We start from the raw sequence: 27,405 nt of genomic DNA, 5'->3' as shown, positions 1-27,405 counted from the left end.
GTGTGCGCTTAACCCGCCGCACTCTCGCTGGACTCCCAACTCAGTATATTCTTATTCAAAAAAGATTGACAGGTGTCATAATGAAACAAACTGAACTTAAAATTAGTTGTCTTTTACTTTAGGAAGGTCTCTTTGTTATCTGTTAAGATGGTCTTTTATCAGTGTATCAAAGTCTTGAAGTGTTCAATTTTCTAAACTTACTTAGACTTCTATTGTAGACTATATAGTCATTCCATTTTACCTGTTATAATTTTTTTTTTCCAGCATGGAATTACAAAAGCAAATGAACTTGTAAACTTGACAGAATTCTTTGTGAATCACATTCTCCCTGATTTAAAATCAGCTAATGGTGAGTTTTGTGAAAACAGTTTCAGTGTATCTTAATTTTTCTTTACATTATTTTTTAAATTAAAAAATAAGGTTATAGCAAAAGTTCTAATTGGCTCTATCTACATCATAGAGGTACTCAAAACACTACTAGCTCATCCTTTTTGCAATGCTTTTTTAAAATATTTTTTTCCTTTTTTCCAAATACTATTAAGTTATTTGATAGAAAAGAGAGAAATTGAGATGGGAAGGGAAGATACAGAAAGATAACTGCTCAACTGCCTGTGAAGCTTTCCCCCTGCAGATCGGGACTGGGAGATTGAACCCAGGTCCTTATACACTGTAATGTGTGTACTCTGGCCCCTGCAATTCTTTCTTTCTTTTTTAATTTATTTGTTTATTTTTGCCTCCAGGGGTATTGCTGGGGCTTGGTGCCTGCACTATGAGTCCACTGCTCCTGGAGGCTATTTTTCCCATTTTGTTGCCATTGTTGTTGAGCTTGTTATTGTTGTTATTGTTGTCGTAGCTGTTGTTATTGGATAGGACAGAGAAATTGAGAGAGAAGAGGAAGACAGAGAGGAGGAGAGAAAGACACCTGCAGACCTGCTTTACCACTTGTGAGGCAACCGCCTGCAGGTTCGAATGGGGGCTTGATTGGGATCCTTATCCGACCCTTGAACTTTGCTCCATATGCACTTAACCCCCCTGCGCTACTGCCCAGCCCCCCCCCCTCCCCGCAATTATTTGTTTTCTTTCTTTTTTGCATCCGGGCTGGAGCTGGAGCTCAGTTCCAGCACTATGAATCCTCTCCTCCTGGTGGCTGTCTTTTTCCATTTTTGTTGTTGTTGTTGGATAGGAGAAAGAGGAATTGAAAGAGGAGAGGAAGATATAGGGGGGAGAGAAAGACACATTCAAACCTCCTTCACTGCTTACAAATTGACTCCCCTGGCAGGTGGGGAGCTAAAGGCTCAAACCAGTATCCTTTTCGTTGGTCCTTGCCTTTCATGCTATTTGTACTTAATCCAATATTCTACTGTCCAGCCCCCACAGTTATTTCTTATATCAAATTAAATCTCAGATGGTTTCACCAGATCTTGTCCGTGTGGCATTAACTTTGTGTAAGATAAATGTTAGCTCGTGTGGAAGTAAAACAGAAATAATATGCAAGACTGATAAACAACTTTCTCTTTGGTGTATGGTGTAAGAATTATACTTTGATTTCTTGTTTCTTTTATTATTTTAATGAGAGAAATATATAGAGAGAGACACACCAGAGCATTGTATATCTCTGGCTTCTGGTAGTGCTGGGCTATGAACCTGGGACATCAGAGCCTCGGGCACGAAAGTCTTGCATAAACATTATGCTTTCTCCCCAGTCCCTTTGGGTTTTGTTTTTTTTCTTTCTTTCATTTTTCCCCTCCAGGGTTATTGCTGGGCTCGGTGCCTCTACTATGAATCCACCGCTCCTGGAGGCCATTTTATCCCCTTTTGTTGCCCTTGTAGTCCAAAGTGAAGCATGCCAAGGTGGTGCTGGTCGCATTGATTAGGTTGGGATCGGCAATGCAGTATCAGTTGGTATAACTTGAGAGAAACATGCAGGAAAGTGAGCCCCACCCCAGAGGTTCCAGGACTGGGAGATGTATGGACTTTATAGAGAAAGGGGATATTTTTGGCTGTCTTCCGGCTTAAGAAGGCAGTGGATATTTATTGCTATAACCAGATTATTTGGCAATTGGGTTAACTTTGAAAATCCCATCATTAGAATTTGCTGTGTCATATAAGACCCCACCATAATTTATGTCCTTTTATGCTATTTATATATAGCTGTATCTTATTATAAAGTGATGCCACCAGTTGCTTCTGTTCTCCCTGGTCTAAGCTTTTTGGAGACAATATTTCAAAGAACAAGTCATTATTAGAAATATATTAACACTTTGAGCCAGCTGTTAAAATTCAATCTGATTACCAGTTTGAAGTCTTAAGTGCTTAGATTGAAAGATTATATATTCAGCCTATAGCCTGAATCAAAAAGTTTGAAACATTGAATTCATTTTTCCCCTTCTAATGTTAGTTTTTTGTGAGACTAAGTTGATAGGAGTGTATATTAACACCATTCCCACCACCAAAGGTCTGTGTGTCATCATCCCCCCCCCCCCAAGCTGAACATCTACCCTCACCCTCTACCCAGAGAATTTTACTTTGGTACCATACACTAAACTCAACCAGATTCTGTTTTGAGGTTCCCTTTCTGTTTTTTCTTAACTTCTGTTTATGAGTGGGATCATCCCATACTCATCTTTGTCTTTCTGACTTATCTCACTAAACATAATTCCTTCTAGCTCCATCCAAGATGGGTCAGAGAAGGTGGGTTCATTATTCTTAATAGCTGCATAGTATTCCATCGTGTCTATAATACCACAACTTTCTCAGCAGTTCATCTGTTGTTGGTCTCTAGGTTTGCTTCTAGGTTCTAGCTATTATGCTGATGAAAAATATATATGTTCATGGTTAAAAAAAACTTTATGGACAATTTGAAATGCATTCAAGGTAGAACATTATAATGAACTTCCTCTTAACCAGCATCTGATTTCAAAGAATTAAATATTGGTCAAATTCTATTTTTTATATTAATTTATTTTCTAACCAGTAGGGCAATCTAAAGTAAATCTCAACCAGGGAAATAGATTCTTAATTCAGAATAGCTTTTGTCTTAGATTTAGTTCCAGTGGCACAAATAAATTTTATTCAGTTATGTGTAACACATGCTCATCTGTAATGAGTAAAGGAAAAAAGTAAGATTATAATTTCACCAGATTAATGACTACACAGTAGGTTTTTACATAATTGGCTAGTATTAAGTTACACGTCAGTTCTTTTTCAATTAGTGATTTAGTGTTGATTTTCAAAATTATAAGATGATGGGGATATAATTCCATATTTTTCCCACCACCAAGAGTTCTGTTTCCCTCCATTGGAAACTGCAGTAGTTCTCCCAAGATCAAAGATATAGACTGATTTATAACTATATCTGTCTGTATCTATATATGTATTTATGTGTGTATATATTATATTTGTTAAAATTTTAAAATTATATTTATTGCATAGAGACAGAAATCGAGGGGGAAGGGCAAGAGATTGAGATACACCTGCAGCACTGCTTCACTACTTGTGAAGCTTTCCCCCTGCAGGTGGGAACGAGGGGATTGAACCTGGGTCCTTGTGCATTGTAACATGCGCTCAACCAGGTGTGCCACCACCTGGCCCCATTTGTTTTTTGGCCCCTAATTTCTTACCTTTTTTTCTTTTTCTTTTTTTTTTTTTTACCAGAGCACTGCTCCGTTCTGACTAATGGTAGTGTGGAGGAATCAAACCTGGGACTTCCTGAGCTTCAGTCAGGCATGAGAGTCTCTTTGCATAACCATCATGCTATCTAGCTCCTCCCTTGGCCCCTATTTTCTATGATACTGCATTCTTTTTTTCTTTAAAGACAACTTCTTTTTTATTATCTTTATTGGATAGAGACAGAAATCAAGAGGGAAGGGGTGATAAGGAAAGAGACACCTGTAGCACTGCTTCACCACTCAGAAAGCTTACCCCCTTGCAGGTAGGGACTGGGGTTCACTTCCTTTCTAAGTCACCCCATACACCAGTCACTACTTCCAAGTGTCTTTCTGTCTTTTCAGTTTTCCTCTTAGGTAAGAAAAACAGTGCCTGGCTTCCTCTAATATTTTCCAGATTCACTTGCTTTTCAGTGATGGTACAAATACAAGATTCCTGGTAATAAATCCATTCATGTTTCCTCTCTTCCTTCCTCCCCCTCCTTCCCTCCCTCCTTTCCTCCCCCCTCCCTCCCTCCCTTCCTCCCTCCCTTCCTCCTTTCCTCCATTCATTCCTTCCTTCCTTCCTTCCTTCCTCCTTTCCTTCTTTTTCTTCTCACTAAACTTGATTTTCATGGGTCTCAAAATTCTGTGACAGATTTTTGGTTTTCCATTAAAAAGTAATAGTTTCCCACCTGCAGGGAGGTCAGTTCACAAGCAGGTCTGCAGGTGTCTTTCCTTCTTTCTTCTCTTCCCATCCTCTCAATTTCTCTGTCTTATCCAACAAAAAAAATAAAAAAATGGCTGCCAGTAGCAGAGGATTTTTAATGATAACGCTGAAGCCAAAAAAAAAAAAAGACTGATTTGGGCAGGTAGATAGCATAATGGTTATGCAAGGGACTCATCCCTGAGGCTTCAAAGTCCCAGGTTCTGATCCCCTATACCACAGTAAGCGGGAGCTGATTAGTACTTTGCTTAAAAAAAAATGCTAATTTAAAAAATTAATAACTTAAAACTACTACACACATACACACACAGAAAAAATATCAAAATGGCTCAGAAAACATTCTCATTCTGAAAATTTTATGATAACATTTTTCTCATTAAAACAATTGGCTGATAATGGCATAAATATGACTGCTATAATCCTTACCACTTTAATGACTGTCCTTTTTTTCTACCAACAGTAAATGAATTTCCTGTCCTTAAAGCTGATGGTATCAAATATATTATGATTTTTAGGAATCAAGTAAGTACCTCATTTATGAAAATATTATAAATCTCTTGAGTGTTATTTTGTACATCTAACAAAATTAAGTTATTTTATAAATCACCCCTTTAGGCCTTATGGTTATAAACCCTGCTTGGTTGTCCTCAGATGTTTCAACATTTTCATTCTAAAATTATTTTATTATTTAATAATACTAGTAATATGTATATGTTTTCTCTCCTAAAAGACCTGCTTCACTACTCTTAAAGTGTCTCTTCTGCAGGTGGGAATAAGGGCTTGATATAGGGTCCTTGTATGTGGTGATATGTTGTTTATCTGGGTGTGGCTCTACTGGGCTCCCTAACAGTTGTATTTTCTTTCTTTATTTATTTGCCTCCAGGGTTATCGCTAGGGCTCAGTGCCTGCACTATGAATCCACTGCTCCTAGAGACCATTTTTCCCATTTTGTTGCCCTTGTTATTGTTGTTATTGTTGCTGTTGTTGTTGGATAGGTTTGAGAGAGGAGGAGAGAAAGACATCTGCAGACCTGTTTCACCACTTGTGAAGTGTTCCTCCTGCAGGTGGGGATCTGGGAGCTGGAACAACCCTTATGTGGGTCCTTGTGCTTCGTGCCATGTGTGGGTTCACTTAACCCACTGCGCAGCCTCAGTGCCACCCCTATTTATTTTTTTACCAGAACAGTTTAATTATAGTGATGCTGACGATTGAGCTAAGACCTGAGAGCCTCAGGCATTAAAGTCTTTCTGCATAGCTACTATGCTTTCTCCCAGGCTATGACAGTTTTTAACAGTGAAATCAGGGGCCAGGTGTTGGTGCACTGGGTTAAGAGGCACCAAACCACAGCGATAACCTTGGAGACAAAAATCGAAAAGCTCCATATAACTGTTGTTGTTTTTTTCCCATTATAGTACTTTATGGTATATTTACCGATCTGCAATATTTAACCCGCATAGGATTATCTTACTATGTTTAGAGAATTAACTGGATAAGTGAACATGAACTGAATCATTGTGTAGATGTCTTTATTTTTGAATAATATTTCTTACTGTAATATCTGATACAAACACACCTGAAATCAGCAAAAACTTTTATTTTTCAGTTGTCTTTTCAAAGAATGCATTGTCATTTTAAAGCATGTATATTACTGTTTATTTATTTATTTATTCCCTTTTGTTGCCCTTGTTTTATTGTAGTTATTATTGTTATTGTTGTGGGATAGGACAGAGATAAATGGAGAGAGGTGGGGGAAGACAGAGAGAGGGAAAGAAAGATAGACACCTGCAGACCTGCTTCACCGCTTGTAAAGCAACTTCCCTGCAGGTGGGGAGCTGGGGCTTGAACCGGGATCCTTACTCCAGTCCATGTGCTTTGCGCCACCTGCGCGTAACCCACTGTGCTACAGCCCAACTCCCAATATTACTATTTTTCAGGTACCAAAAGAGCATCTTTTAGTCTCTGTTCCTCTCTTAATTAATCATCTTCAAGCTGAAAGCATTGTTGTTCATACCTACGCAGCACATGCTCTCGAGAGGCTATTTACGATGCGGGGACCTAATAACACCACTCTGTGAGTATTTGATTATAAATAAATATGTATATATTATTGGAGGATTAATGTATTATTCTTTAAGCTTGAGATGGGGGCTGTTCATTATCTTCAGCTATCTCTGAAGATAATGATAACTTTGTTCTTAGAAAAATGTATGTATTTCAAAAACTTACTTATATAATGGTTGTAAAAGGACTTGAAAGACATAGGTGACAGTCATACATTATGACAATAAAATAGAGGAAATCGAATAAAAAGTAACCTGAGTCAGATAGGTATTAAGTAGAAACGCATTTCTGAAGGAATCTGCTACAATATAAAAGTAAGAGTGATGTTTCTTAGCAGCTAAAGCTAAGAGGAGAACTTGTTGAATCAAATTTTCATAGTGTCCATAAGATTAAGTTAATACATTTATTCAATGAATTAAATGATTTATTCACTAGGATTTACTGAGGGGAGTTGTGGTTTTAGCAGTCCTGTGCGGCAGAGTTCATTATTGCTATTGTTGGGGCATCTCTAGTCGTAGCTGACTTCTTCAAATACAAAGACAGAGAAAGAAAGCCCTTACAGCACCAGCTCTTGTTCCAGTGCAGTGAGGCCCTCCCTGGCTTGCACCTGGGTCATGTGCATATCAGAGCAGGCACACTATCCAGATGAACTATGTTACTGGCCTAGCAGAGTTATTTTTTAAGGGACTGCTTTTGTAACATTAGTGCTGAGTTAGGACACAGCTGAATGAAAGTAATTCTTTGGACTCCAGCAAAGTCAAATCTTCTGGCCTGATATAAGGATAAAATGTAGAGGGCTGCATGATCTGCATGTCTTTCAGGCCATTCTTCAACACTTAAATCTTGAAACAGAGCTTTGGGTAAGAGATGGGAAACAATTTTAGATGCTTTTTTTCATCAATAACTCGAGGCACAGTAGCATTCAGTTGCCAATTAAGGGTTGAAAGGACATTCTTTGAGGTCAGTCAGCCATTACCTGTCTTCAGGCCCAGAGTTTATGCAGGGAACAGGTGTGACTCTGCTTTAACTTAATCCAGGAAGAATGAGTGAATGATATCCCTTCAGATTCTGAGTTCTTTGAACCAAGAACAACCTCTATAGCTTTTAGATAATGTTGGGTTTTCCTGTTTCTATTTTGTGTGTGGTGTTAGAAGTGCCTTTTAAAGATTTGACATGAGCACAGATAGTTACTTTCCTATGCTGTCTGTTATTAGTCAGTGGTGGGAGATGGCCGAGTTCATGCCGAGAAGAGTGATTTAATAGTTGCTGAGAATGTCCACAGTGACAAGCTCAAGAGTTGGCAGTGACTGAAAGCTGTTTTTTCATCTATAGCTTTACAGCTGCAGATATCGCACCGTTTGTTGAAATTCTGCTAACAAACCTTTTCAAAGCTCTCACACTTCCTGGCTCTTCAGAAAATGAATATATTATGAAAGGTAGGCCAATTCCCAGACTAACTGTCAGATCTCAGATTGATGAGTTGTACTTTACTTAGTCTATAAACCAGATACTGTTTGTGAATGATTAGGTTGTTAGAAATTTCAGTGACAGGAGTCGGGCAGCAGGTTAAGTGCACGTAGCAAGCAAAGCACAAGGACCGGCGTAAGGATTCCAGTTCGAGGTCCCAGCTCCCCAATTGCAGGGAAGTTGCTTCACAAGCGGTGAAGCAGGTCGGCAGGTGTCTATCTTTGTCTCCCCCTCTCTGTCTGCCATCCTCTCTCCATTTCTCTCTGTCCTATCCAACAACAATAATAACCACAACAATGATTAAAAAAAAAAAAGGGCAACAAAAGGGGAAAAAATGGTCTTCAGGAGGAGGGGATTTCTGATACAGGTACCGAGCCCAAGCAATAACCCTGGAGGTAAATAAAGATTTATAAAAAAAAAAAAGAAAGATTTCAGTGGCTGGGTAGATCATAATGGTTATGCAAAGTGACTCCTGCCTAAGGCTCCATAGTTCCAGGTTCAATCCCCTGTACCACCATAAGCCAGAGCTAAGCAGTGCTCTGGTAAACAAAACAAAAAATTATTATAATATATATATATATATATAAATTTTTTTCCATATAATTTAGGTGCTTTAAATCAAGCAATACTGTGAGACTAAAGATCCAACCAGAGTGTAATCTTAGAGTAGGTGCTATAGTAGAGGCTGTTCTGGGCCAGCTCTAACTTCAGCAATCTTAGTCTTAATTTTACATAATTATCTGACTCTTAGGAAATGCCTTTCAAAGACACTGTCCCCAGTTTGTCTGATGTGAGTCCAGAACCCCTGGGGTGTGTATGTGCATATGTGTGAGTGTAAGTTAGAATTTGTACATATTTCCAGCACTACTGTTGTCTAATGTACTTTTTAAATATTTATTTTCCCTTTTGTTGTCCTTGTTTTTTATTGTTGTTACTGATGTCATTGTTAGATAGGACAGGGAGAAATGGAGAGAGGAAGGGAAGACGGGGAGAGAAAGATAGACACCTGCAGACCTGCTTCACCACCTGTGAAGCGACTCCCCTACAGGTGGGGAGCCGGGGGCTCGACCAGAATCCTTACTCTGGTCTTTGTGCTTTGCTTGCCACATGCGCTTAACTCGCTATGCTACCACCCGACTCCCTGTACTTGTTTTGTGTTAGGCAGCTATCAAATCTCTGGTCTGTCTGGTCTACATTGCTATATTCTCTGAATAATCAAGAGTGCCCAGTGTATAACAACACCTATTTAGTAATTACTGTTCTATAAGTGAAAGAATTCTGTGTCCATCTTCTAAACCTCTTGCCTCATAGAACAGCCTTTTCTAGGTGGTGTCTTGAGCTCAGCTGAGGTAGAAGTAGTCCACTGAATCATTTTGTTTTCCATACAGAATACTCATTGGCAGCTGTTACTGAGCAGTCTATGCACCCTACTCAATCCAGGAATTATATATGCATATGTATACTTCTCTTAAACTTTGTTTTTCTCTGGGGAAAATAGGCTGACGTTTTTCATTTGTTGTAGGCTAGGACCAAACATTCTTTGTCACAGATTTCTAAGTGGAGATTTGAAGCACCATTCCCTTTCACATCTACTCCTTTGCTTTTAGTATTCTCCCCCTTCAGACTACACTCGCTCTGGAATCTTAAGTCCATGTGTTTTGGAAATACTTCCCAAATCATTTTGTACATATCTGGCCCAATTTTAACAGGAGAGAAAATTAGATTATTTATAAGTGTATACAGCTACTGCGGTTAAATAGCTTTGCGTTTTAATGGTTGAAATTGGGTTCTTCCCCCCATACTCTTTTATTACAGGGTTAACTAAACTGTTTGTTTTTGTATTTTACAGCTATCATGAGAAGTTTTTCTTTACTGCAAGAAGCCATAATCCCATACATCCCTACTCTCATCGCTCAGCTTACTCAGAAGCTACTAGCTGTTAGTAAGGTAACAGAAGCAGTTTTGAAATGCAGGGAGTCGGGCGGTAGCACAGCGGGTTAAGCGCACATGGCGCAAAATGCAAGGACCGGTGTAAGGATCCTGGTTTGAGCCCCATCTTCCCACCTGCAGGGGAGTCTCTTCACAAGCGGTAAAGAACGTCTACAGGTGTCTTTCTCTCCCCCTCTCTGTCTTCACCTCCCCTCTCAATTTCTCTGTCCTATCCAACAATAATCACATCAATAACAATAACTACAACAATAAAACAAGGGCAACAAAAGGGAATAAATATAAAAAAATAAAAAGAAAAAAAATGCAGCTGCAGTTTAAGCTCTAAAGTCTGTGAACTTCAGAACTCCTTGGCAGAAGGTTAAGACTTACCAACAGTTAATATAATTTTCTGAGAATATGCTGATGACTTTATGTTGGACATAGTAGTATTCAACTTTAAATGTAGCTTCTTAAATTTAATAATTTTGGGAGTCGGTCGGTGGCGCAGTGGGTTAAGCGCATGTGGCGCAAAGCACAGGGACCCGCGTAAGGATCCCGGTTCTAGCCCCCGGCTCCCCACCTGCAGGGGAGTCGCTTCACGGGCGGTGAAGCAGGTCTGCAGGTGTCTATCTTTCTCTCCCCCTCTCTCTGTCTTCCCCTCCTCTCTCCATTTCTCTCTGTTCTATCCAACAACAAAGCAACGTCAACAATGGCAATAATAACCGCAGCGAGGCTGCAACAACAAGGGCAACAAAAAGGGGGGAAAATGGCCTCCAGGAGCGGTGGATTCATGGTGCAGGCACCGAGCCCAGCAATAACCCTGGAGGAGGAAAAAATTTAATATTTTTATTTGCACTTAGAAAGAATGACTTTGAAAGGAATTACCTTAGATGGAAAAGAGACTTTACTGTCACAGATGTTGCCCTTAAAAGAAAAGAAAATAAGACTTTGCATAAAATATCAGTAGAGTCTATTCAGACGTCCACCAAATTTGAGAGTTGCTATTTTCTGATTTTTATAAAATCTTTACAAGTAGACATAGGTGTTTTTGTTGTTGTTGTTGTTTGTTTGTTTGTTTTGTGATAGAGAAATTGAGAGGGAAGGGAGAGGCAGAGAGACACCTGGAGCACTGCTTCACTGCTCTTGTAGGTTGTGGCCAGAGGCTTAAACTGTGGTCCTAGTTTAGTGATATCTTCCCTTACCAGGTGTGCTGCCACCCAGTCCCTAACTGGTATTTTTAAAAGTCTTTTTCTTTCCTTCCTTCTTCCCACCATCCCTCCCTCTCCCTCTCTCTTCCCCTCACCTCTTCCTCCAGTGCTCTTTCTTTCCCTCCTTCATTCTATTTCTCTTTCCTTCTTTATCAGAGCACTGTTCATTTCAGGCTTATGGTGGTACAGGTAATAAAACCTGGAACCCCAGAGCTTTAGGCAGGAAAGTCTTTTTGCATAACCTTTATGCTCTCTCTTAATACCCTAGTACTGATTTTTTTAAAAACACATATTTAATGGGTGGTGAAAGAGGAGTGAACCAGAGCATCAGTCAGGCATATGTGAGGTTAGGGGGAAACCTGTGGCTCTAGTTTTTTACCCATGCTTTCATGGCTCAGGCTGCGATGATACATTACTCTTTTTAAAAAAATTGTTATATTGCACCCTGTAATTATTTCTGGGGCCTTACATGATTCCACTGCTCCCAAGAAATATGTTCCCCTCTACATTCTATAGGAAGAGATGTGAGAGTCAGGGAGAGACAGGAGAGGAGAATTGTACCACACCAGTGTTTATTGTGCTCTCACTCTGCTGTGACAAGGGACAGGATCCTTGCACATGATTAAGTATGTGCTTTATCATGTGAGCTGCCTGGACGCCTAAATGAAATTTCTTTTGATGTGTTTGAGGAAGCTGAGATGTGTTTTTGATTATATTAAGTTCAAGTAATCTTTTTTAATTTACAGAACCCAAGCAAGCCTCATTTTAATCACTACATGTTTGAAGCAATCTGTTTATCCATAAGAATTACTTGTAAAGCAAACCCTGCTACTGTTGTAAATTTTGAGGAGGCTTTGTTTCTAGTGTTTACTGAAATATTACAAAATGATGTAATAGGTAAGTAACCTAAAGAAAGCTATTTTCTTTCTTATAAAATATAAAGTGGTTATAAATTGCACCTTAAGCATAAATGTCTCATATCAGAGTCATTAATTCTGAAGCTGAAATTTGTTTTTACTTTTATCGACAGAATTTATTCCATATGTCTTTCAAGTTATGTCTTTGCTTCTGGAAACACACAAAAATGATATTCCATCTTCCTACATGGCCTTATTTCCTCATCTTCTTCAGCCAGTGCTTTGGGAAAGAACAGGAAATATCCCTGCTCTAGTGAGACTTCTTCAAGCATTCTTAGAACGTGGTTCAAATACAATAGCAAGTGCTGCAGCTGACAAAATTGTGAGTAATTTCCTAAGTAGAGAAAATAGTGCTGGCAGATCTTTTTTAAAGGCTGACTCTAAGTTTTTAACTTTTGGGAAGTTCTTACCTCTTTAATAGATTATTATTTGTTCTAATTTTTACAGCCTGGGTTATTAGGTGTCTTCCAGAAGCTAATTGCATCCAAAGCCAATGACCACCAAGGTTTTTATCTTTTGAACAGTATAATAGAGCACATGCCTCTGTGAGTATGACTTTTTAGCCTCACATACAGTTAATCAAGGAAACTTTTTTCCTCAGGAAAAAAACCCTTAACTTTATATTGTTGTTTGTATCAACATTTTAGTGAGTCAGTTGAGCAGTACAGGAAGCAGATCTTCATTCTATTATTCCAAAGACTTCAGAATTCCAAAACAACGAAGTTTATCAAGAGTAAGTAAAACCATTTGGACTTTCTTATACAAGAAGGAAAGTAGCTAAAACCCTTAAGATTTTTATTATTATTATTATTATTATTATCATCTTTTTTTTTTTTTTTTTTTGCCTTGAGGGTTGTTGCTGGGGCTGGGTGCCTGCACTATGAATCCACTGCTCCTGGAGGCTATTTTTCCCGTTTTGTTGCCCTTATTGTTTATCATTATTAGATAGGATAGAGAGAAATAGAGGAGGGGAAGACAGATAAGGGGAGAGAAAGACACCTGTAGACCTGCTTCACCGCCTGTGAAGGGACCCCCCTGTAGTTAGGGAATTGAACCGGGGCCATACACCAGTCCTTACGCGCTTAACCCACAGCACTACCACCCAGCTCCAATTTTATTATCTTTATTTATTGGATGGAGACTGTCAAAAATTGAGAGGGGAGGGAGAGAGACGGACACCTGTTATCATCAATTGCAAAGCTTCCCCCTTGCAGGTGGGGACTGGGGACCTGAAGAGCCCAGGTCTTTGCACATTATAACATTGCTCAACCAGGTGTGCCATCATCTTAACGATTTTATGGTTATACCTCAACTTTTAAAAATCTTAAGTATCAAAATATATGTAATGGAATCACTATAAAGTATAAATCAGGCACATTTCTACAAAATTTTCCAAGTGCTGTGAGGCCTTCATTAACATTCTGTATCTTTTCCTACAGGTTTCTTAGTTTTTATTAATTTATATTGCATAAAATATGGAGCATTAGCACTACAGGAAATATTTGATGGGATACAACCAAAGTAAGTTTGTTTTCATATTTAATCTAAAGATTGGCTGGCACAAAAGGAGATAGTGAGAACCAGAGCATCACTCTGGCCATGTGATTAGGGATGAAACCCAGAAATTCATGTCTGAGTGTCATCAAACCACTGCTCCATCAACCGGGTGTGTGTACTCACTCATGTGCACAAAATGTTGATATTCTTGTGGTTTTTCAAAATAATCTTGAGATAAGGAAGTTCCTACAAACATTGAAAAAATTTATTTTTATTTATTGAAGAGACAGCCAGAAATTGAGAGGGAAGGGGGAGGTAGAAATGGAGTGAGAGATAAACCGACCTCTAATTTCTGCTGCTCCACTGCTGTGAAGCTTTCCCCATGAAGGTAGGAACCAAGGGCTCAAGGAGACCTTGTGCTCGTGGTGATACCTGCGCTCAACCAGGTGTGCCACCACCCAGTCCGCAAACATTGTGTAACTGGAAAAGTTCTCCAATCCTGCCACAATCTCCACAAGCAGAATTTGCTATTATTTTTACTGCTGTCCATAGGAGTCACCTTTGTTTTATGCCAACTGTGATTTCTCAAATGAGCATCATATAGAATCATGAAAACCTTTACTTTTAGGATATCTGCAACATCAGTGCTAGTTGACAAGGCAAAAGGGGTGGATAGAGTTGGTCAGTTTTGATAATGGTATAGGACTTGAATCTTGGTAGGTTTAGTAGGACTTAACACACACATAGAAATATGATGCTGAACTCTCAATTTTATAGTACAATAAGTCTAGAATAAAAATGCTTATTTTTTAATTTTTGGAAGATTAAAACGTAATTTATTAAATGATGAGGTTTATGGGTGGCTTTTCTTTCTGCTTGCTGATTTATTTATTTATTTATTTTGAGAGACACATACAAAAATACCAGACCATTGCACAGCTCTGGCTTATGGTGGTGCAGGGGATTGAACCTAGGACTTCGGAGCCTCAGGCATGAGAGTCTCTGCATAACCACTATGCTATCTACTGCCCCCCTTTTTTAATTAAGAAAATATAAATGTAAAATGCATCTGCGTACCTTACCTTTCTCTCTTCCTATCTCTCCCTCCTCAAATTCTTTGTTCTACCAAATAAAAGAGAAGAAAAAATATACAACAAAATTGACTATGGTTATAAAGACTTTTAGAGTGTCAGGGAGATAGATGGCTTAACGTTATATCCCTGGCTCAGCACCACTAAGATTCCACTGGATTATGTGCTTAAATAGTGTTCACACGAGTGATGATGGCAATTTAGCACAGAGTATGAGCATTTTGGGTTTTGTTGCCATCTCTTCATCTAACCACAGATTCCTTAGGAATAACATACAAAATAGCAGACCTGTGTATAAAGATCTATTTCATACTGAGTACATTTATTTTGTTTTAATAGAATGTTTGGAATGGTTTTGGAAAAAATAATTATTCCTGAAATTCAGAAAGTGTCTGGAAATGTAGAGAAAAAGATCTGTGCCGTTGGGATAACCAAATTACTGACTGAGTGTCCCCCAATGATGGACACTGAATATACCAAGTTATGGTAAGTGTAAGGTTTTTAGAATCACAGCTTCCTGCCCTTACTACAATATTAACCAAGCTTATTCCTGTGAGGACCAAGAGTTTTAATTTCTGCTTCTCCATGAGGAACCATCATCTCACAAACATGACTTTTGGATTCTCTTGGACCTTATTTCCTGATTCTACTTGACAGACTCAGACCACATGTGAATCTGATGAAAGTCCCTGGCTAGTTGATGTCTAGATACCCAACTTAACTGGGTTTTAAAAAAGCACAACTAGACAGGCACAATAGAATAATGATTATGCAGAAAGACTTTCATGCTCAGCATCACCATAAGCTACAGCTGAGTATCACTTGGTTTCTCCCTCTCTGGTTTGTATGCAGTGCCTGACAGGCTTCATCTTTGATTAAGATTATCTGACAGCCCAAGACTTATTTATTCTAACCTGTAGAATTCATTCTCCTTGGTTAGAATTTTTCAAGTCACCTGGTCAGATTGAGAGTTCTTGGATTGTAGTAGTTCCTGAAAAACAATTGAGATGCTATAGCTAAAACAACTGAATAGTTATTTAGGGACAAATAGCACTGATAACTGCAAACTATCTTTTGTCTTGCTGACCCCTGAATACAGGACTCCATTATTACAGTCTCTGATTGGCCTCTTTGAATTACCTGAAGATGATACCATCCCTGATGAAGAACATTTTATTGACATAGAAGATACACCAGGTTATCAGACTGCTTTCTCACAGTTGGCATTTGCTGGGAAAAAGGAGCATGATCCTGTAGGTCAAATGGTTAACAACCCCAAAATTCACCTAGCACAGTCACTTCACAAATTGTCTACTGCCTGTCCAGGAAGGGTAAGTGATTGTCAAAGAACTTCAATTAATGGAGTCTTCAATGGGATGGCAAGGGTGTAGTTGTGAATTTACAATATGTCTGAAACACTAGCCAGTAGTGAGATTCGTATTCATCTAAAGCACAGATGTAGATTCAAGATCTAGTCGCAAACCTGTAGAGGAAGAAAAGACTTACAAGTAGCACTGCAGGTGTCTTTCCTGTCTTTCCTAAAAGCTGTCAAGATCGGTAGAGTCATTTTGGAGGTACAAAGCCCAAGTGATGACCTTTCTGGCAGACAAACTAACAACAACAACAACAACAAAAAAAACCAACAATCCAGACTGAAATAATATTACAAAAATCAGTCTTTGTTTCTTAGACCTAGCCTTAGGCTTCATAATTTTCATTTAAAAAATTTCCACCAAATTTCCAGTAGCAGTCCTTTAAGGATCCACCTCTCCCCCTGCCAAATCCTCAAACACTGGTTTATGGTGGTACTGGAGATTGAACTTGGGACTTCAAATCCTCAGGCACTAAAGTCTGTCTGTGTAACTATTATCTTCAGCTTTAGTTTTAAATCTATCCATCTTTTTGAACTCATTAAAGCAGTTATTTTCATTCTCTTAATGGCTTTAGTGATAGGCTGTCCTACCCAGAGTTATGGCAACACTCCGGTAAGAGGATTCGGATCCATAATTGTCTTCCTCGTAGGTTCCATCAATGGTGAGCACCAGCCTCAATGCAGAAGCGCTTCAGTATCTCCAAGGATACCTACAAGCAGCCAGTGTGACACTGCTTTGAACTGTTTTCAGATTGATTCAGCCCATGATGATTTCTGAGGAAATCATGTAGACTTCTGAGCACAGCTGTGATAAGCAAGTTTTCCTTTTAAAATAGTTAAACTCCATCTATGAAGAATATTAAATGTTGCTTTAAGCTAAATCTTGGACAAATTTTGATTTCTCTGATCATAAGTGTAAGTGGGTAACTTTCAGTTTGCAGCATCAAGAGACATGTGACATTAATTTGACTTGATCCTTTGCACTGTTTGGATAACATTTTTGACAAATACTGACTATGGAGACTTTGTTACTAACTCCTTGTTTTAAGTCTGCTGTCATTTCTCTTGTATTTTTGTCCTTTTATTGGAAATATAAGTAAAAACTCATTTGTGTAACTTACCACAAAGTGCACATTTCAGTTTTAAATCTGCAACCAGCCATTTTTTTTTTTTTAATTAGACCACTGTTCTGTCTTACGGTGGTGCAGGGAATTGAACCTGGGATTTTGGAGCCCTAACCAGCAATGTTAAAAGATAAAATTAAAATAAATTTTTCTTTACTGATTTCTAAACGATTAAAATTCAGGTAGATAAGATACTGAGAGTGGGTGGTCTATCTGGAAGAAATCCAAGTTCTTCAAGCCCAGGGTGCCCACCTGTAGTAGGAAAGCTACACTAGTGAAATAGTTCTCTAGGTGTCTTTCTCCTTTCCTCTGTGCAAAATCAACTACTATTACGAGTGGGGTAGATAGCATTATGGCTATGCAGACTCTTACACCTGAGACTTAAAAGTCCCAGATTCAATCCCTGTACCACCATAAGCCAAAGCTGAATAATCAGTCCTCTGGTTTAAAACAAAAATGTCGGGGGCCTGGTGTTAGCTCAGCGGGTTAAGTGCACAATAGCGCAAGGACCGACTTAAGGATACGGGTTCGAACCCTCAGTTCCCCACCTGCATCGGGGTCGCCTCACAAGCGGTGAAGCAGGTCTACAGGTACCTGTCTTTTCCCCATCTCTCTCCTATCCAAGGACACACAACAATGGCAAGAAAAAAATGGCCCCCAGAACAGTGGATTCGTAGTGCAGGCACCAAGCCCCAGCAATAACCCTGGAGGCAAAGTGTGTGGGTGTGTGTGTGTGTTTAAATCAGTATTCCTTGGTAGACTTGAGTGGAAATGTCTCCTCCTTTTATTTATTTGTTGGATCCCTTTCCCCCCCCCCCCCCCCAACATTTTCTAAAACTCTCTGGAACACTTCTGGCTATTATGGTAATCCAATCCATAGGCTGACTTTTTAAGCTTTTATTAGACACCTGCAGCACTGTTTCACCACTTTTGAAACAGACTCGGCCAGGTGTGACACCACTCAGTCCCTCATAGGCTGGTTGTATAGCCAACAACATGACTAGTAAGTCTGTAGTCCGGTGCCCGCAAGCTGGGCTTATTTCTTTGGGTGCCACCACCAACTGAAGAAGCATTCTTTCACTGAGGTATCCACGCATCTCACTAGCAGTGAGGTTCCCCGTCTTCCCTTAGTTACTGCTCAACAGGACCAAAATTTCATTAGTAGCTGTTTATTGATCAACAATTTCATATAAAGTTACTTAAAATTTTCAAGAGTTGTGCCCAGATGGAATTATAAGCATTACAAAGTTTTTTTCTTAAAAGTTAAAAAAAAAAAGGGGCGGGGGTAGCCAACCTAGCAGTTGTGGTGAGAATAAATTAACAAAAGAATTTAGTATGACCATTTATTGGTGACAAACACTAAATTTTACTTACATTCCATAGGGAGGAAAAAATTCTATAATAAACAATGAATTGAAGCAGTACTTAACTCACAAGGGTAGCGTGCTTTTTTAATCTAGTCATATATGCAGGACCTGACTGCACACTTCTGTGTACAGATTCAACATCAACAGCAACACAGTTTGAAACAAAATAGGTCATTCTTTTCAGCCCTACAGTGGAGATGTATTCAATATATATATATATATATATATATATATATATATATGTATGTATATATGTATGTATGTATATATATCACTCAAGGAAAATCAATCTCAAGTTTTAAATGTACTACAAGTTTTAAATGGAGATCATATGGTGTAGTGTAGTGAAAACTATGTGTTATCCTCAAGAGCTTATGTATATGCATACAGTTCTTACTATGATCTTTGAAACACAAAGATCAAAAGTACTTTTGCTTAAGTCCTGTTGCATTAACAAAAATGAAAAGGAACCAAAAGATGATTTAAAATTGTTCATGTTCAATTTATACAACTGTAGGAGGCTTCAACGTTTCTGAGAGGTCCAGGACTATTTGAGCTAAACCAAAAGCATACAATTCGCATGGCTGAAATAGTCCTAGATCAGTCCAATAAAATACAAAATGTATAGCCACATACACATGGATATGATCTTTGCCCATTAGATTACTGATAGTCAGTTTGAGACAAATTTCTAAACTGCTATGTATCTAAGATACAACTGAAAGCCATGAAAATTTACAGTGTCATTTCAATCAAAAGAAAGTAATAAAACTAAGAATATGTATCTCTTGGGAGAGAAAGCAGTGGTGATATTGTGGGTACTACAAGTGGTGGGCCATAGCACACTAGAAAGGTTAGCTTGCGCTGAGTAGGAAGCATTTGATTTTCTCTGGTGCTTGCAGAGCTGGGGCCGAACTAAGGTCTCTCCAGCTGAGTGTCCAGGGTTTGTCCCAAAGTGTTTGAGAAGCTTGTACTGTTTCTTCTTTCATGTGAGGGGAAAAGCCACCGAGGTACCTAGGACATGGACCTATTGGTTTCCCAATGGAACTAGGGCTGCTAGGCAGCAGCCTCCTTTCCCCAGGAGATGATGAGTGAGCACAGCCACCTCGTGTTCTCACTTTGTCACCATTATTGTGTCCAGTTCTTTACACACCATCTCTCTCAGCCCACTGGAGGTATTAGGAATTCCAAACGCCGTTCAGTATTTTCAGTATATAGGTTGGAATTTTATAATGGTTCACTGGCAGAAAAGGTTCAGCACCTCCCACACCTTTAAGAAAAGAAAAAATGGGGGGGGGGGGAGAAGACACAAAAATGACATCCAATTTTGAAACTGGAGAGAATTTCATGTTAATCATTGAGATCATGGGAGTCAGGTGGTAGCGCAGCCGGTTGAGCGCATGTGATGCAAAGTGTAAGGATCCCAGTTTGAGCCCCAGGTTCCCCACCTCAGGGTAGCCACTTCACAAGTGGTGAAGCAGGTATGAGGTGTCTTCCTCCCCCACCCCACCCCCATCTTTCCCTCCTCTCCGTTTCTCTCTGTCCTATCCAACAATAACGACGTCAATAACCCCAATAATGTTAAACAACAAAGGGGAAAATAAGTAATATAAAAAAATTTTTTAAATAACTGAGGTCATACTTTAGGGTATACTGTTAAGTTGGAAAAAAAAAATCCCTACAGGGTGAGGGGCGAGAGAGGGGAGCTACACAGCAATGAAGCAGTGCTGCAGGTGTCTCAGTCTCCTCTCCTACCTCCCCTTTATTTTTCTGTCTCTATTCTGAGAGAGAAATTAAGATGGTCTTATTGAATAAGTACTCTGGGTGTGTGAGAAAGGAAATGAAGGCTAGATTATTCATTTTCAAAGTGATTTTAATATGAGAGATTTGGAGGCTCAGGTATGAAAGTTTTTTGCATCACCATGATGCTGTTTCCCCAGCCTACCTTCATTTCCCAACCAGAGTACTGGTCAGTTCTAAAAAGTCTTTAATCTCAAAATGATCCCCCCACATACAGTAAATGCCACCTGGTGGCACACTCAGTTGAGAGCAAAGTACCAAGTGCAAGGACTCAGGTTCAAACCCCTTGGGTTCCCACCTAGGGAAAGGGGAAGCTTCATGAGTGCTAGAGCAGTCCTACAGGTGTCTCCCCGTTCCATCTCTTTCTCTGTCTATATCTAATAAATGAAAATTAATACTATCTGCCCCAAATGTGGAAACCTTTCAAGGCAAACAGTGAGGAAAATGTTTCACCACTGAACTGAACACAATTTGAACTTGGGCAATGTTTTTTGTTGAACAAGAAAAAGAACTGCCTTTAGATGTAAATCAGCTCACTCACATAGACATTGGTCCATTTCCTGTTCTTGGCATCTCTGTACTTTGTTGGTCCAACTCAGACAGCAACTTTAAAATGTTCAGTGCAGCCTAGGAGGAATGAAAGCAAGTCAAACCATAACCACTACTCAGAACACAGCATAAGAAACATAGGAAGGAGGGAAATCCCTCAACAAAAACCTTTTCTTCAATGTTTGACTTAAAAAACACCATATGTGATGCGGGAGCCATTGTGTATCTCCGCATTCAAGTCTTGACCATGTTTGGCTTCCTGTTTTTATTTTTTTAACTCATGATTGCGGCAGTTAATTACGTCTGTTAAATTTTCTTCTAACGTTTTTTAATTATTGCTGGAGCTCAGTGCCTGCACCATGAATCCATTGCTGGAGGCCATTTTTCCCCCTTTTGTTGCCCGTGTTGTTGTAGCCTTGTGGTTATTATTGTTGGATAGGACAGAGAGATGGAGAGAAAGATAGACAACCGCAGACCCGCTTCACCGCCTATGGAGCGACTCTCCTGCAGGTGGGGAACTGGGGCTCAATTTGGGATCCTTATGCCAGTCTTTGCGCCACATGCGCTTAGCTTGCTGAACTACTACCCGACCCCCAGCATACTATTTATCTAGCGCCCCTACGTTTATTATATATGATAGAGCCCCAGGGGATATAGAGGGAGAAAGATACCTGTAGATCTGCAGGTGGGGAGCTTGAACCCAGGTCCTTGCACCTGGTAGTGTGTGTGCTCAACAAGGTGCACCCCCCCCCTTTTTTTTTTAAAACCAGAGCACTGCTAAGCTCTGGACTTTGGAACCTTAGGTATAAGAGTCTCATTACACTATAATACACCCTCTCTTCTAACATTTTTAAACTGTATTGAATATAAGCTCTACATGTATTTTGCTTTATTTTTAAAATAGTGCACCATAGTCCTTTGCCAGGAATACATTGTGTTTAGAGACATTAACTTAATATAGTATATTCCATAAGGTAACCATGCTACAGTCTGAAAATTAATCAACTCCTTTGTTTTGGTTACATGAGAAAGCTTATGATATTCAGTATCAGAATGAGAATTAATATAATAAGTTAGAAAACAAGTTCAAAAAAAGGAAATATCTAGAGCATTCAACTATTCTCAAAAGTCTATGGAATATTCCTTTTTTACTTTCTGACTCAAGGAACAAACAAATCAGGTCTACTGTATGGGGGGGGCCAACATACCATATCATGGCAAGACTCCATATCCTTTCCAATACCATGGCTGATCAGAGGTGGCTGAGAGGAGCAATTGATAAGAGATACAAATTCGTTCTTGTTGTTTTTGGGGAAGTCTTTGTATTCAACCTAAAGGGGTAAAGAAAATTGAGGCAAAGGTAGTAACTGTGTAGAGCCCAGCATTGCATGAACCTCTGGCCCAATATAGATGACATTTTTCCTTGGCATAGTAAAGTGAGTCAACGTGGATGTGTCAGAGGAGCCTGCTGCTGAAAGGGGTCACAGGGAGGACAGAAAACTAGGACAGTGAATCTTCTCTGATGTCTAAATTTATAGTTACCAATAAATTAGAAGTTGTTTGGTTTGGATATTTAATATTGGCTTGAGGTACATTCCAGACATCTCTCTCAGCACCACCCTACTGCCAACCTCTCCCACCTGTTCCCCTAGACAAAAATCCTGATTAAAAAAAAGGTGTAAAGCTCATATTCTGAAAGAAACTCAAAGATAACTATTTTGGTGACACAGAACATGGGCCTAAAGATTACCTGGAATCCTTGGACTCTGGAAAGATAGTCCAGTTGCTCAGAGGGTCTTGTGAGAGGTCCATGGGGTACGTGGCCTGAAGAGATGTTACTCTTTAAAATGGTCTCAGCTGTGGGCGAGGTGCCCCCATACAACAATTCACGGGCTATCATGGCAGTTACCGTGGCCTTGGCAGGATTTGGAGCTGCCCTGGTAAACTCTTTGGTGTGATGTCCTTGACTGACTCCTACTGCCTGAGCGACCTCAGGCACCATGGGAAGAATTCCAGCCGGCAGCTGCTGATGACTAAGATAAGGCATCCTAAACTCATCCTCTTTATTGCCTAGGGAGGAACAAGAGATCAGATCATTACAAGTCCCCGGGCTTTGCCTGGAAAGACCTTAAAAAACCCTTCACTGGCCTCCGTCCTCGCACACACACAGCGGAGCAGGAACAACGCAAAACTGAACCCTGCTCAATAGGACGCCACAGCTGCTGGCCTGTTTTAACCATGAAAACCTCAAAATTGCATTCAGATCAAGATGTTAGCACTGTACTTACTAGTTCCATTTTCATCCCCAGAGCCAGGTTCAAAAAAGGTTACTTTTCTTCCATCACCTGATTTCTTTAGTGGTGTCTTAAAAAGAAGGAAAAGGTCATGAGAATAAATCAACCTACTGAAACTTCCTAAAGCTGCTTCCTAAAGCAAAAATTCCAAATCACTGTTGATCTTTGGTTTTAAAATGTGTGAAACAGAAAAGCTAGTCAGCAGAAAAGCCCTGCCCAGCCTGATCCCCAGTTGTTGAAGCATTAACAACTGCACTCTAGTCCACAAAGAGTATCTCACAAGGGATGACTGCTCTGCCCTCCTAAAACGGAAGAGGTAACAAATTTTACCCAGAAGCCTACCGAAGTGCAGAAAGAAGCTTTTAAAAAACGTTTTTGGGTGGTCCAGGAGGTGGTGCAGTGGCTAAGGCACTAGACTCTCAAGCACAAGGCACAATCCAAAGGCTCAGCAGTTGCCTATGTTTAGCAGCTATAAAGCCGTGCGTCTATGTGACACATATCTGCACCTTCAGAAATGAGACAGTCTCTTCTCTCCCTATACTCACTTTGCAACTTCTGCTTTTTCCAGTGAGCCCAAGGTGGCCACTCAAAGCTATATATGTCGTAACCAGAGAGCTCAAGGAATTCATCATGAAGTTGACAAGGAAGATGGGCTGCCAAACTAGCCTGATTTTCCCCTTGAAGTGTATACTTGAAAAGACTCCCCCAGACCACATGCATCCTCCTCTTTGCAGACAACTAGAACCTGTCGGTATTCGCAGAAGAATACCTCAAGAAGAGCCTCACTCACGGCATGAGTAACAAGAACATGACGAACTGACCCCCTTGCACTTGGCCTATACAGAGCAGTGCCCTTCAGTCCGACCCAGAGGGGCCAACAATTATAAGGGAGAAGGTGGGCCTGGCTGATGCTGGCTTCCTTTCTAGGGATGTGGGAAATTGTAACTAGTTCCATGCCCGGGAAGAGGATGTGAGCAGTCAGTACAGGAGGATATTGATGGTTCTTAGGGACTGGTAGGGGCTAGATATAAATGTTAAAAGACCACAGCCCCTCCTCCTCCTGGGGAAAATGAAATAATCAGCCTTGTGTAAGCATGGACATTTTCCCATAATGTTTCAGCCATGGTTTATATTGATTTTAAAAATTACAGAATCCAGTGCACCAATGCTGGCATGTTACGTGTAAGTAAAGAGGGGAAAGCTTGAAGTTTCACTAAAGGATGTGTTGTGGTGCAGACTTACTGAGTGACAATGACAAGGTAAAAAACAAAAACAACCACCCTTGTAAAAATGTTTTTCCTTATTGCCCTTCCCTTGCCCCCAAATTATTGCTTTTTGCTGCAGGTAATACACTTATTAGAGACTTTAAGCTTTCCAGAGCAATAGCAACCTGCCACTGCTAGCCCTTCAGCTGCGATAAGGTTTGACACGTATCACTCCTGCCTGGAGATAGCTCAGCCTTTTGGGGCACCAACTTGCATGCCTGAGGTCCCAAAGGACATAGATTCATGAGCTCCAGTAGTGCAATCGGTTAACCCGTGGTACTTATACAGGGCACAGATTCAGTTCCCACCACCAACAGGTTTTGTTGCTTTTTTTTTTTTTTTAAGTAAAATTTTGGATGTTTTTGTTACAGGAAAAAAAAAAAAAAGATGAATCTTTGGTGTTCTTAGCTTCATCCTTTCTGCTTGTTAACCTCATCCTAGAGGCCTAGAAAGAAGTGATCAGAGATTTTGTGGAGCTAATATCCAATTAAAAAATAAGGTGAAGGGAGTCGGGCTGTAGCGCAGCGGGTTAAGTGCAGGTGGCGCAAAGCACAAGGACCGGCATAAGGATCCCGGTTCGAACCCCGGCTCCCCACCTGCAGGGGAGTCGCTTCACTGACTGTGAAGCAGGTCTGCAGGTGTCTATCTTTCCCTCCCCCTCTCTGTCTTCCCCTCCTCTGTCCATTTCTCTCTGTCCTAACCAACAACGACAACAACAATAACTACAACAATAAAACAACAAGGGCAACAAAAGGGAATAAATAAAATATTTTAAAAATTTTATTAAAAAAAATAATAAATAAGGTGAAGATTCCAAAGAAAATAAACTCAGAGTAAAATGTCACTAGAGAAATTGGATGGCGAAATTGCTCACCTACACTGCACTTGCTTTGTCATGGGCATATCCCAGGTTCAAGCCTGGTCCCCACCACATGGTAGAAAGCTTCAGTGCTGTGTGTGTTCTCTCTCTCTGTAAAAAAAAAAAGTCAGCCAAAGCAGTGAGGAAAAAAAAACTGTCAAACACAGGCTTCTATTATGAAAAAGCCAAGTTAGAAAACTGCAGATTATCCTGAGTACAGGTACCGATTATTAATGACATTGCCACAATATTGCCATTTCTCACTGCTGCTTTGACTGACAGAGGTGAATGTATCAGTCCTGGTCTTTTCATTTTTAAATACATTTTTAATTTACTTTAGATAGAGACAGAGAGGAAGAGAAACAGGGAGAGAGTGAATGAGACCACAGCATGGAAGCTTCCTTCAATGTGGCAGGGGCCGGGCTGAAACCTGAGTCGCACACACGACAAAGCAGTGCTGTATGCAAGTGAGCTGTTTGCTGGCTTTGTCCTGGTGTTTTCAAGTTTATCCTCATAGGACTGACAAGATCAGTCAAAGCTTTTATTGAGAGTACTTCTTAATAATCTTGGTAAAAACAAATTTTAAATATGGGGTTATCTTTACCTAGTGTTTAATTCGGGGGAGGGGGAAATAGGGTAAGAAACTCAGATTCAACATGGATTTGGTCCTCACTCTAAAACACACTGTGTCTGCAACCCAGGAATTAACGAAGGCCTAAAGCTAATAAATCTTTACACAGGATAGACTCACACTCATTACTTTCAAGCCCAGTTACAAATGGAGAATAAGCTTCCCTCCAGCAAAGCACCCCAGGCAGATACTGCAGAGTGACTTAACCCAGAGCCAGGCTTGGAAGTATGGACATGACCACTCCGTAAGGGTGCAAGTGGACAGTGCTGCTCGGCAAGGATGAAGCCTTGCCCTGAAGCCTGGCCTGGAGGTGCCAGAGTTCCCTAGGATGAGGTGAGAAGATCATGAGAGAGCTAGGACACAGAGCCCCAAGCAGTCACCTTCTCCTCTGATTTGAGGGCTGGTTTGGTGGGCTGAGCTTGTGGAACTTTGAAACCAAGGATCTCCAGCATATTCTCAGCTGCATTACGCTTGGCCACCTTCTTATTTGTGCCTGATCCTTCTGCAGTATGATTTCCAACTTTCACCTGCATAGAGAAAGACTCAGATCAGTCCTTAAACCTACGAAGTAAAACCTGGTCATGAGGCAACTGGAGACATGGCTCAGCAACAGAACACTGAAGTAGCATGTGAATGAAGATCTGGTCTTACTGTTCCCCCTCTCTCCTTCCTCCTCAGCAGCCCCCCCCTTCTCTTCCACCTCCTCATATCTCAAATAAATAAATAAATAAATAAATGAGTAAGTAAGCAGGTCTTAGTCCAATCTCCAGTACTGCACATGCCAGAGTAGTGCTATGCCCCATCTCCCCATTAACAAATGAAAACAAACCAAAACAACTTTCTAATTTTTATTAGCTAGCATACAAAGAAACTGAGAAAGGACAGGGTGAAGAGGAAGACAGACACCTTGTGAAGCCTTCCCCTGCAGGTGATGAATGGGGGCTCAAACTCAGGTCCGAACACTTGGTAATATGTGTGTGTTTACTGGGTGAGTCACCGCCGCCCCCAAGTTTGTTATTTATACAGAGATTTTTAAAAAATATTTATTTTACTTATTTATTCCCTTTTGTTGCCCTTGTTGTTTTATTGTTGTAGTTATTATTGTTGTTGTCGTTGGATAGGACAGAGAGAAATGGAGAGAGGAGGGGAATACAGAGAGGAGGAGAGAAAGACACCTGCAGACCTGCTTCACCGCCTGTGAAGCGACTCCCCTGCAGGTGGGGAGCCGGGGTTCGAACCGGGATCCTTATGCCGGTCCTTGTGCTTTGCGCCACCTGCACTTAACCCGCTGCGCTACAGCCCGACTCCCTATACAGAGATTTTTTTGAAATCACCCTCACCACACACACTCAACCTTCTACAGCTGGCTGCTAACCATATTCCAGCACACACCACAGTTCATAATCTCTTCCAAACTGGCCTTGATTGCAGACCAAAAGCTAAAACAGATGTCACAAAGCTGAAGGAAATTGTACTCTGGCTGTGAAGATATACCAGCCATCTGATCTTAAGCACCAGCCCTTTGGTAAGCTGCAATAGCTTCCTCGCCACACACCCCACCCCACAAAGGTTTATTGGGGGGAGGGGCACAGACAGGAGCATT

General features: G+C 40.3%; 2 protein-coding genes across 14 annotated transcripts in view; one reads left to right on the top strand and one right to left on the bottom strand.

Annotated features, from left to right (window-relative positions):
- Nucleotides 1-16,794, top strand: part of CSE1L (chromosome segregation 1 like) — a 48,047-nt gene extending 31,253 nt beyond the window's left edge. For both annotated transcript variants that reach the window (XM_060185662.1, XM_060185667.1), the window contains exons 13-25: nucleotides 265-349; nucleotides 4,832-4,893; nucleotides 6,306-6,442; nucleotides 7,765-7,868; nucleotides 9,749-9,846; nucleotides 11,783-11,933; nucleotides 12,067-12,275; nucleotides 12,401-12,498; nucleotides 12,601-12,686; nucleotides 13,393-13,474; nucleotides 14,881-15,027; nucleotides 15,641-15,872; nucleotides 16,564-16,794. In XM_060185662.1, the coding sequence (XP_060041645.1) occupies nucleotides 265-349; nucleotides 4,832-4,893; nucleotides 6,306-6,442; nucleotides 7,765-7,868; nucleotides 9,749-9,846; nucleotides 11,783-11,933; nucleotides 12,067-12,275; nucleotides 12,401-12,498; nucleotides 12,601-12,686; nucleotides 13,393-13,474; nucleotides 14,881-15,027; nucleotides 15,641-15,872; nucleotides 16,564-16,653 (1,581 nt within the window). In that variant the 3' untranslated portion in view covers nucleotides 16,654-16,794. The remainder of the gene's footprint in view (nucleotides 1-264; nucleotides 350-4,831; nucleotides 4,894-6,305; nucleotides 6,443-7,764; nucleotides 7,869-9,748; nucleotides 9,847-11,782; nucleotides 11,934-12,066; nucleotides 12,276-12,400; nucleotides 12,499-12,600; nucleotides 12,687-13,392; nucleotides 13,475-14,880; nucleotides 15,028-15,640; nucleotides 15,873-16,563) is intronic.
- Nucleotides 16,795-18,190: 1,396 nt separating this feature from the next.
- Nucleotides 18,191-27,405, bottom strand: part of STAU1 (staufen double-stranded RNA binding protein 1) — a 100,052-nt gene continuing 90,837 nt past the window's right edge. For all 12 annotated transcript variants that reach the window (XM_016194932.2, XM_060185699.1, XM_016194930.2 and 9 more), the window contains 6 exons: nucleotides 26,183-26,329; nucleotides 23,042-23,117; nucleotides 22,504-22,823; nucleotides 21,962-22,084; nucleotides 20,746-20,831; nucleotides 18,191-19,674 (listed from right to left, as the gene is read on the bottom strand). In XM_016194932.2, coding sequence (XP_016050418.1) covers nucleotides 19,659-19,674; nucleotides 20,746-20,831; nucleotides 21,962-22,084; nucleotides 22,504-22,823; nucleotides 23,042-23,117; nucleotides 26,183-26,329 — 768 coding nt within the window. In that variant the 3' untranslated portion in view covers nucleotides 18,191-19,658. The remainder of the gene's footprint in view (nucleotides 19,675-20,745; nucleotides 20,832-21,961; nucleotides 22,085-22,503; nucleotides 22,824-23,041; nucleotides 23,118-26,182; nucleotides 26,330-27,405) is intronic.

This window comes from Erinaceus europaeus, chromosome 1 (assembly GCF_950295315.1).
Source record: "Erinaceus europaeus chromosome 1, mEriEur2.1, whole genome shotgun sequence".
NCBI classification, from domain to species: Eukaryota; Metazoa; Chordata; class Mammalia; order Eulipotyphla; family Erinaceidae; genus Erinaceus; species Erinaceus europaeus.
Note: the sequence above shows the minus strand (reverse complement) of the source record. Positions and strands in the feature narration are given on the sequence as shown.